At 42.4% G+C, this 11,252-nt stretch overlaps 1 protein-coding gene across 1 annotated transcript in view; it reads right to left on the bottom strand.

Moving 5' to 3' along the window:
- Positions 1-778: 778 nt before the first annotated feature.
- The window catches only part of cplx2l (complexin 2, like), a 98,955-nt gene continuing 88,481 nt past the window's right edge, over positions 779-11,252 (bottom strand). The window contains exon 4 of the mRNA XM_034187485.1: positions 779-2,476. Within this exon, the coding sequence (XP_034043376.1) occupies positions 2,285-2,476 (192 nt within the window). The 3' untranslated portion in view covers positions 779-2,284. The remainder of the gene's footprint in view (positions 2,477-11,252) is intronic.

Raw genomic sequence — 11,252 nt, 5'->3', positions numbered from 1 at the left:
CTATGAAAAACAACACAATGCTGAAAACCAAAACCAAGATGTAATCCAGCTTGTTAGATTTCTCTCCACAGTGCTCCAATAGAAAATGATCAGGATGGTGGAGGGACGTCTCACCGGCTTCAGCCTCTGGAGGAAGTCCAACCTCTGCTCAGTTCTCTTAGCCAGGTGTATGTCCAGAAAAGGTCCTCAGTGATGCAGACACCAAAGAATGTCTTGGTCCACTCAAATGGGTGGCTGGGGAAGTAACTTGGCCTCCCTCCAGGGGGAGTTCTAGACTCTTGTCAGCTTCACATTAGCAGATTCTGTACCTGCTTGAAGGACATCAAGGCCTATAATCGGACTTACTATGTTGTTGCACTATGAATGCTGCATGTGCTGAAGGTTAGATGTAAGTTCTTTGTGTTTTGGGCAGCACGGTGGCTTAGTTTTTAGCACTGTTACTTCACAACAAGAAGGTTGTGGGATCGCTTCCCACCTGAGGCCTTTCTGTGTGGAGTTTGCATGTTCTCCCTGTGACTGGCATCTCGCCTCATGCACACTTGTGTATGCCGCCTCACGGCTTATGAATGCTGGGATAGGCTCCAGTACCCCTGTGACCCTTAATTAAAATAAGCGGGTGTAGAAAATAGATGGATGGATGTTCCAGTGGGCATAAGGAAGGCTTCTTGTTTAGCAAAAGGAAAATTTGCATGTTTTCATATTTCAACCTTTTTTCCCACTTGTTTTTTGACTTGCTTTTTACTCTATAGCTTTCAGAGAAAAGAAGATTAACACATTATTAATATATTTGAACAAGGCTTTAAATTTTATTGAATCTCAGGCAGAAACATACACAACAATAATCCTTTATTGCTCATGACATTCCATGTCACTGACAGCGACTCATTCTCACATCTTAACCAACAATGTGCAGAAGTGAATAAAACGTTATTTCATGTTGTGTTTTCCAACAAATCAGCTTTTCCTTTGTCACCATAGAGCAGTATTCACTTCAGTATGTGTCCAGAGAAGGTAAGCTCTTTGTTACACATCTTCAAATGTCAAATACTTTCAGTTCATACTGCTCGTTATACCTTAGAAATCATGAATATGTTGAAGTCATAAGGATGAATCGAGTTGATTCTTCCCAGTACTAGATCCTGATAGTAAGTGTGTATATATACTGTAAATTAGTGTTTTATGGCTGAAAGCTGAAAGCTGTTGCATAAACTGCTACAAGGTCATTCTTCCCAAACATAAAGAAACAAAACCCAAGAAAGTGCAAACCTGTAAACAAAATTTCCTGAATGCCTACATATTTGTTGTACTGATATCAACTGTGAAATCCACATAGTAGTGAAACCACACTAGAAAATAGGAGTTATTGCCTTAATATTTTTTGCATGATAAATAAGGTGATAAAGGGGGTGGGGGTTGTACAACGTCACATAACAATTTTGTCCAGACAAATGGCATGCAAGAGGTCTGACACACTGAACAGGGGAATAGAAACATTTTTAAACACTACACTATGAATGCTAACTTACACCATGATGCTGGCCACCGGGACAGAGTCGAGGGTGTGACAATTAATGTTTAATACTGTGCAAAAGAGTTTCACAAATATTTCTGACATGGTGGGTCGACAAAACAATGGTAGCTTTAGTAACAGACGCGCGACAGTTGTCTTTAAATTTCCTTTTTAAAATATGGCTTATCAAGTGATCATATTTTTAATTTAGAGACAGACACACAGTATATTTGTTTCATTGATATTATATAATATTTGCTCGTCCACCGTGAGGCTTATATGCATTTATGTACAAATAAAATAAGATTGAGCATGGTGGACAAAGATTATGTTTAAGTGCTGCAAGAGGACTCTGCAGCTATCGCAGAGGAGACAAAAAATAAAAAAAGAAGAGAATAAAGTCATTTAAAACTTCTCAGTTTAGAATGATAAACATCTATCTTAGTGAGTTCAGTCCCTCTGTTTGCCGTTAGCTTCATCAGTGTAACATGGCTAACATTAACGCCAGTCAAGCTAACGTTCAGCTGGCCGTAGCATCGGCCTAGCTTAGTCTAATGGCTAAAGTCCACAATGGCTCATGTTTTCCCACCTGTGTCACATAAAAGTGATGTTTGGTTTGTCTGAATCCCAAAACATTAAAACCTGATTTAGTTTCATTGCACAATAGATTGATTCTACTTTTCTTGTGGACGGAAACCAACTGTCATTTAAGAAAACCTTGTGAATGTAACCTATGAACTAAGCTAGGTACCGTTAGCTAGCTTCCCTGCTAGCCTACTTCTTCAGCATATCTTGAAGTGGACCTGGCAGGTACTTCATCACCGTGTCCATGATGCTTTCCTCCTCCTCCTCATCCCCACAGCCGGCTGGCACGGCCTTCTTGGGTCGAGTCAAGCTGCCCGCTGCAGGCTCCTCGACAGCGGCTGCTGCCTCCGCCTCCGCTTCCTCGCGCTTTTTCAAACCGTACTGGAGGAGAAACAAATAAATACTGCAGTTACTACTCTCAGAGTCAATATATAAACAAATGAAACTACCATACATATGAGAAGGTAACTGAATATGAGGAATTGAGCTGTTATGCAACTTCCATCTGCAAATAAAGAAATAATATATGAAAATCAATCAATCAATCAACTTGTTTCTTATATAGTGCCAAATCACAACAAACAGTTGCCCCAAGGCACTCCACATTGCAAGGCAAGGCCATACAACAATCATGAAAAACCCCAACGGTCAAAACGACCCCCTATGAGCAAGCACTTGGCCACAGTGGGAAGGAAAAACTCCCTTTTAACAGGAAGAAACCTCCAGCAGAACCAGGCTCAGGGAGGGGCAGTCTTCTGCTGAGACTGGTTGGGGCTGAGGGAAAGAACCAGGAAAAAGAGATCGATCACTAATGATTAAATGCAGAGTGATGCATACGGAGCAAAAAGAGAAAGAAACAGTGCATCATGGGAACCCCCCACAGTCTACGTCTAAAGCAACATAACCAAGGGATGGTCCAGGGTCACCCGATCCAGCCCTAACTATAAGCCTTAGCGAAAAGGAAAGTTTTAAGCCTAATCTTAAAAGTAGAGAGGGTATCTGTCTCCCTGATCTGAATTGGGAGCTGGTTCCACAGGAGAGGAGCCTGAAAGCTGAAGGCTCTGCCTCCCATTCTACTCTTACAAACCCTAGGAACTACAAGTAAGCCCGCAGTCTGAGAGCGAAGCGCTCTAATGGGGTAATATGGTACTACGAGGTCCCTAAGATAAGATGGGACCTGATTATTCAAAACCTTATAAGTAAGAAGAAGAATTTTAAATTCTATTCTAGCATTAACAGGAAGCCAATGAAGGGAGGCCAACACGGGTGAAATATGCTCTCTCCTGCTAGTCCCCGTCAATGAACTCTGTTTACATATTGTATTCCCAATCAAGCTAGGTTGTTGGGCAAGCCATTTAATCTGCATTATCCCAGTTCAACCAGATGGAATTCACAGTAAAGTAACAAGATTTACTGCATGGTGTCAGAAGTGACTATGGGTTGGAGATGACAAAGTTTAACCCACTGGACAATTTTTGCTGCAATAAAGTGGCTGAACAGGCTGATAAGAAACACTTCATGTGCTGCTGAATAGCAGCGGAGCTGGATAAGGAAGATGGTGCGGTGCGGGTGGGCGCTCTGATTTATTCATTAGGTTAGGAGGCTGATTTTGGTTCCTTCATCTTCAGAGAAGATAATGACAGTGACTTTGCAGTGGCAACAGAGAAGCCTGACACCTATTTCATGTTGAAAAGTAATGTAATTCGAGAGAGCATGTTTTTAGCGTAAAGGGGAGAAAGTGCAAGCATTTATTCATGTCCTTGATAAATTTTTGCAGCATGGCAATTTTGAAGCTCATTGTGAAGAACATATTAGGGAGTGGACTGTTGTGGTCATCCGAGACAAAGACCTGTTGTGAAAACTGCAGTGCACCCAAAAATTCACTCTGGAAATGATGGCTAAGGAAAGCCATCAGCAAGAGGAAATAAAAGCCCAAGTTAGATTGCAAGGAAAGACAGAGAAATGAGCACAAGGCCACCAAAACCACACAACGCATTGAAAATAACATAAAAAGTGACAAAGATTATGAAGGTAGCGGTCCTCATTGATTAGTTTATTCAATGCTCCCATAACCTGGAAGAACAGTTCAAAGATTATGGAAGTGGTGGTCCATGTCAACTGCAGGTGTGCTTGTGGCTGATGAGGCTGATTCGGGACAAACAGGTCTGGTTGCAGCGGCTGTAAATGAAGGTCAGGTCAGGATTCAGTGTCACAGCGTCTCCATTCTTCCTCCTGCATCTTTGGAACTAAAGAGTGGCTCTGTGGGAGCAGTGCTGCTGTTCCACGCATGCTCATCACGCACTGTGCGTAGGGCACCAAGTCCCAAGGGGGCACCAAAAAAAAAAAAAAAAAAATCAGTGCATGAAAAGGTTCTGTGCTATGACCAATTTTATTCACTTTATACATGCTTCCCTTAGGCAGTATTATTAGACAGCATTGCTTAAATTCTCATTGTTACGCAGATGATACCCAGCTTTATCTATCCATGAAGCCAGAGGACACACACCAATTACTTAAACTGCAGGATTGTCTTACAGACATAAAGACATGGATGACCTCTAATTTCTGCTTTTAAATTCAGATAAACTGAAGTTATTGTACTTGGCCCCACAAATCTTAGAAACATGGTGTCTAACCAGATCCTTACTCTGGATGGCATTACCCTGACCTCTAGTAATACTGTGAGAAATCTTGGAGTAATTTTTGATCAGGATATGTCCTTCAATGCACTTATTAAGCAAATATGTAGGACTGCTTTTTTGCATTTGCACAATATCTCTAAAATTAGAAAGGTCTTGTCTCAGAGTGACGCTGAAAAACTAATTCATGCATTTATTTCCTGTAGGCTGGACTATTGTAGTTCATTATTATCAGGTTGTCCTAAAAGTTCCCTGAAAAGCCTTCAGTTAATTCAAAATGCTGCAGCTAGAGTACTGACGGGGACTAGAAGGAGAGAGCATATTTCACCCATATTGGCCTCTCTTCATTGGCTTCTTGTTAATTCTAGAATAGAATTTAAAATTCTTCTTCTTACTTATAAGGTTTTGAATAATCAGGTCCCATCTTATCTTAGGGACCTCTTAGTACCATATCACCCCAATAGAGCGCTTCGCTCTCAGACTGCAGGCTTACTTGTAGTTCCTAGGGTTTGTAAGAGTAGAATGGGAGGCAGAGCCTTCAGCTTTCAGGCTCCTCTCCTGTGGAACCAGCTCCCAATTCGGATCAGGGAGACAGACACCCTCTCTACTTTTAAGATTAGGCTTAAAACTTTCTTTTTTGCTAAAGCTTATAGTTAGGGCTGGATCAGGTGACCCTGAACTATCCCTTAGTTATGCTGCTATAGACGTAGACTGCTGGGGAGTGTTTCTTTCTCTTTTTGCTCTGTATGCACCACTCTGCATTTAATCATTGGTGATTAATCTCTGCTCTCTTCCACAGCATGTCTTTTTCCTGATTCTCTCCCCTCAGCCCCAACCATTCCCAGCAGAAGACTGCCCCTCCCTCAGCCTGGTTCTGCTGGAGGTTTCTTCCTGTTAAAAGGGAGTTTTTCCTTCCCACTGTCGCCAAGTGCGTTGCTCACAGGGGGTCGTTTTGACCGTTGGGGTTTTTCTGTAATTATTGTATGGCTTTTGCCTTACAATATAAAGCGCCTTGGGGCAACTGTTTGTTGTGATTTGGCGCTATATAAATAAAATTGATTTGATTTGATTTAAAAGTGCTAAAAATGCACGCCTGTCTCCGGCCCCGCTTATGAATGAAACAGAGAGGGTTTTTTTTTTTCTGGGCTTTGTTTTTTTTTTTTTTTTTTGGTATCTAGCCTCAATCTGTCAGTGTGATGTTGGGGTAAACATGTTTTCCAGTGCACCTATTTAACTTTTATTCTTCACAAAGTGGCGATCTTTGCACCTCTTCTACCTTGGACTTCTTTCCCTCTCTCTCTCTCTGTCTCTCTCTGTCTCTCTCTCTCTCTGTCTCTCACTCACTCACTCTCTCTCTCTCTCCCTTTGCACAAACCGAAGAGAGTTTTGTGTTTTCCCCCGTGTTAAGGGAAACTGCTTAAACTTTCAATGTTTTAAAAAATAAATAAAATCGGATTGCATTTTTCCCCCCTTCAAACATTTTGGAGGTGATGTCATCGGGCTGTGTTTGGAGGGCCCACGGAGAACTGCAGCAGCCAGGCGGTAACCAGCGGTGGAGGATTGCGGGGAAGTCCAGAAAATCAGGTGCAAAGTGCGGCTGTCAGACACTGTTAATCCGTATCGCCCGCCGAAGTCAGCGTGGATGTGCGGCCATGACACATGCTAGCACACTGCCTTGTGTTGTGCCTCAAGAGCTCTCTTCTCCAGCTCGCAGTTTCCTCCATCAGTGAGCTCACCTCCAACAGCACCGCCCTGACTCTGCCCTGCGGGGACTAAATCTGACTCCAGCTCCCATCTGCACGAGGACAGACCCGCAACCCTGTTCTTTTCCTCATAAGAATTAATTTTGGAGACTTTATGCACTGGATTATGCACAAGATTACGCATCTGTCCACGCGGTCAGGTATCGTCTCTTCAGCGTTGGCGTGATTTCACCTGTTCCTCTCCCTGTTGTGGATGCACAGCACTTAAAAACGCTGACTTCTCCACTTCGCTCCCCCGCCAACACTGCGCCTGCTGAACTCTCCACCATGTTCTGGACAGATGTCCAAGGTTAAGATTGAGAGGTTGAGATATATAATAATAATAATAATAAAAGTAATATACGAGGTCTGTCAATAAAGTAACGGCCCTTTTTATTTTTTAAAAAACTATATGGATTTAATTCATATGTTTTTACATCAGACAAGCTTGAACCCTCGTGCGCATGCGTGAGTTTTTCCACGCCTGTCGGTGACGTCATTCGCCTGTGAGCACTCCTTGGGAAGGAGTGGTCCCGCCCCCTCGTCGGATTTTCATTGTCTGGAAATGGCGGAATGAAAAGGACTTTTTTTCCATCAGAATTTTTTCAGAAGCTGTTAGAGACTGGCACCTGGAAACCATTCATATTTGACGGGCTTCACAGAGAATAAGGTCTGTTAGTACAGCTTTAAGGACCCCTTTAAGGACACGCGGTGCGCCGCGCTCCGAGCTGCAACGACGCGGCACAAGCCACCCGACCATTTCTAAACGGATGGCTCTGTGGATACGAGACCGTCGTGTGCTCTTTCTCTGGTTATCGCAAGAGCTGGACATCAGCCATTTTCCGGCAGATTTCACTTTTAACAAGAGATTTTGTCATGGAAAGCCGCGCGGAGGCTTCGCGCGTAAAGACCGATTCGCTTTGGAAGCGAGACAACGGAACACCTCCGTTTCGGCGTGTCAGAGGACAAGTTTGGACATGTCCAGCTCTCCACAATTTCACTGATACTTACTGGACTGGTAACCATTGAAAGCCGAGATAGACATGTCCAAACTTGTCCTTTGACATGCCGAAACGGAGGTGTTCCTTTGTCTCACTTCCAAAGCGAATCGGTCGTGACACGTGAAGCCTCCGTGCGGCTTTCCATGACAAAATCTCTTGTTAAAAGTGAAATCTGCCGGAAAATGGCTGATGTCCAGCTCTTGTGATAACCAGAGAAAGAGCACACGACGGTCTCGTATCCACAGAGCCATCCGTTTAGAAATGGTCCGGTGGCTTGTGCCGCGTCGTCGCAGTTCGGAGCACGGCGCACCGAGTGTCCTTAAAGGGGTCCTTAAAGCTGTAGTAACAGACCTTATTCTCTGTGAAGCCTGTCAAATTTTCACCGAAAGCCAGATAAATTTTTCGAATGGCTTCCAGGTGCCAGTCTCTAACAGCTTCTGAAAAAATTCTGATGGAAAAAAAAGTCCTTTTCATTCCGCCATTTCCAGACAATGAAAATCCGACGAGGGGGCGGGACCACTCCTTCCCAAGGCATGCTCACAGGCGAATGATGTCACCGACAGGCGTGGAAAAACTCACGCATGCGCACGAGGGTTCAAGCATGTCTGACGTAAAAACATATGAATGAAATCCATATAGTTTTTGAAAAAAATAAAAAGGACCTATACTTTATTGACAGCCCTCATACACACACACACACACACACACACACACACACACACACACACACACACACACACACACATATATATATATATATATATATATATAGACAGACCTCGTACATGTATATTACTTACTTGAAGAAATTTGCACATTATCACTTACATGTATGTTTACAAGGCTAAATTCTTGAATACTTTATGTTATGTATGTTCAGTGCAAAGATCAGTCTACTGTGGTTGCACAAATCATTTTTTTAATAATGGTGGCAGTATTTCTCTATTTTAAATTTATTTCTTGTCATGTTTGGTGCCATTTTTAATGCAAAATTATTTATTTGCAGCTGTTTTCAAAACATTAAGAAATTATTATTAAAATAATAACTTGATATGAATTTAATATCGTGTACTGAGAAGTTGTTTTGGAACTAAAGAGAACCGCACTGACAAATTCTGAATTATTGTTTATTTCAGGGGGAACACCACAAAGCATTTGTGCGTAGGGCACCCAAATGGTTAGCACCTGCCCTGTGTGGGAGTTTTCAAAGGCAGAGACAGCATGGGCCAGTCATCGCGGCTCACAACAAGGGTGGACCGTTGGTGATGGTCGATGTGACAAGCACAGAGGGATTTCTTCAAGCAGTCCTTCTTTGATGCTCCCCCTGTTGCGATGACTAATGGGCAGCTCGAACGATCTTGGGAAGGCGATGGTCCTCCGTCCTGTAGACATGGCCTGTCCAATGTAACTGTGACTTCAGCAGTATGGCCTCTATGCTGGTGACCTCCATCTGTTTAGGGACTTCAACGTTGGTGAGGAAGTCACTATTTGATAGTGAGGATGGTGCAGGGGCAGCGCTAGTGGAAGAGCTCGAGGAGTTATAGGTGGTAACAGTAGGTAATCCATGACTCAGAGCTGTACAGAAAGGTGGTAAGGGCAATGACTCAGTACACAATGATCTTGGTGCCCTTTTTAAGGTGTAGATAGATAGATAGATATAGATATATACTTTTAATGTCCCCATGGGGAAATTTGTCTTGGACTTCTTATTATGATATTTGTTAAGGGCTATGATTGATATAGGAACAAAAGAGTTCCTATATCTATTCAGTCTGCAATGGGGGACTCTGAAACGCCGGCCCGATGGTAGCAACTCGTATTGCGTGTGCAGAACATGGGAGGAGTCAGAAAGAATTCTGTCCGCTTGCTTCATCACGCACTGATCAAAAATTGACTGAGGATTGTTATACTGTTTCAAACCAATGATTTTCATTGCTGTGAGAACAAGGTAGTTTAATTTTGATCTTAGGGACACAGGAAGGTTCCCAAACCAAGTGGTTATGCCATATCTTAGAATGCTTTCAAGAACTGCCTGATAAAACAGTAACATAATTTTTTGGTCGACTCCATGAAAACGCAAACGCCGTAGAAAATAGAGTCGTTGATTCAAGCGGGAACATAACCAGTCAACATGAGTGTTCCATGTAAGGGAGCTGTCTATACAGACACCAAGATATTTGTACGATTGCACCTGTGTGATTGGTTGCTGGTGTATAATTACAGGGTTGTGATTGCCAACTAACTTTGGGTCAAAAATGACTTCCTCTGTCTTTTTAACATTTAAAGTAAGGTAACTGGAATCACACCACTCAACAAACTGCCTCACCTCTGAATGATAGATATTCAAATCATCATTCTGTTGAAGTAAGCACAGAAGTGCTGAGTCGTCTGAATATTTAAAAATATAGTTCCCAGGGTGCTTGGCTGAACACTCATTAGTATATAAAGTAAAAAGGACAGGTGAGCTCACACATCCCTGTGGTGCTCCAGTACTGATGTCTTTGATTTGGGACAGGCTAGAATTTACCTTAACCTGCTGTGTTCTGTTTGTCAAAAAAGAGTGAAACCACCGTATAAGTGACGGGTTGACATCCAATGCTTTGACCTGTTGTGGATCAATCCACAGTCTATGTGACGCATTATCAGAGGGGGGTAGGGAGTCCAGCTCCTTGTTACACTTTTCAGAGAAATCATGTGTCTCAAATCACAAATAAAAATCATTTAACTCATTGGCCATTTTGGAGTCATCAAGTGATATAAAATGCTTTTTATAAGGGTTCATGTTTGTGATAGCCTTCATAGAATCCCAGACTCTCTTGGTGTCTGAAATATTAAAATTAAGTTCTAAAAGCTCTTTCTGTTTTCTCCTTGCTACACGCAATTGCTGATTAAGTTCTTTTTGTGCTGATATCAGTGCAGCCTTATCATGAGTTTTAAAAGCAATTTTCTTTCTGTTAATACAGTCTTTGATTTGCTTAGTAGTGAAGGGTTTGTTATTTGGATATATAACAACATCCTTTTTTATGACAACACTTTCAATACAGAAATGAATATAGTCTGTAATTGCCTCTGTAGCAGAGTCAAGGTCCTGGCTGTGAAATATGTTCCAGTCTGTACTGAGAAAACAACCTTTTAGAGTCTCAATACTGTCATTAGACCATAATGTTACCCGTTTTGTCTTTGGCTTAGAGCTCTTTAATACAGTCCTGTATGAAGATAATAAGTGAACAGTGCTATGGTCCGAGTTGGCTACAGGGGGCCTCAAAGTGGCAGTATAGGCATTTTTAACATTTCTGTAGCATTTGTCTAATATGCTGTTATTTCGTGTAGCACATCTCACATATTGTTCATAATGAATGAACCAGACACAAATGCATGTGTCTGGTTCCACATGCATTTGTACAATTTGCCAAATGCATTAATCGCCTTTGCCAGTCAATTTCTCTGTTGATCTTGGCATCTGATGACATGATGCACCCCAGGTAGGTGAACTGCTGGACTGGCTGTAGTTCAGTCTCACCAATGGTGACTTGGGGAGGGTGGTACTCCTCCTGGGGTGCAGTGCTGATGGAGGACCTTCATCTACTTCAAACTGACTTCCAACCCAAAGAGCTGACAATACAGACATAATGATCACAGTAAAACATGCAGCAGATGTGGGAAACAATGAACAAGAAACATAGAAATTGCCTCGTAATCAAGTCCACATACATCAGGTGCAAGAAAACAGACTACTGGAAAAGAATGTGTCCAACCTAACTTGTGAAGGAAGTCA

This window comes from Thalassophryne amazonica, chromosome 15, assembly GCF_902500255.1.
Source record: "Thalassophryne amazonica chromosome 15, fThaAma1.1, whole genome shotgun sequence".
Taxonomy (NCBI): domain Eukaryota; kingdom Metazoa; phylum Chordata; class Actinopteri; order Batrachoidiformes; family Batrachoididae; genus Thalassophryne; species Thalassophryne amazonica.
The sequence above is the reverse complement of the archived record's forward strand: the minus strand, read 5'-3'. Positions and strand labels throughout refer to the sequence as shown.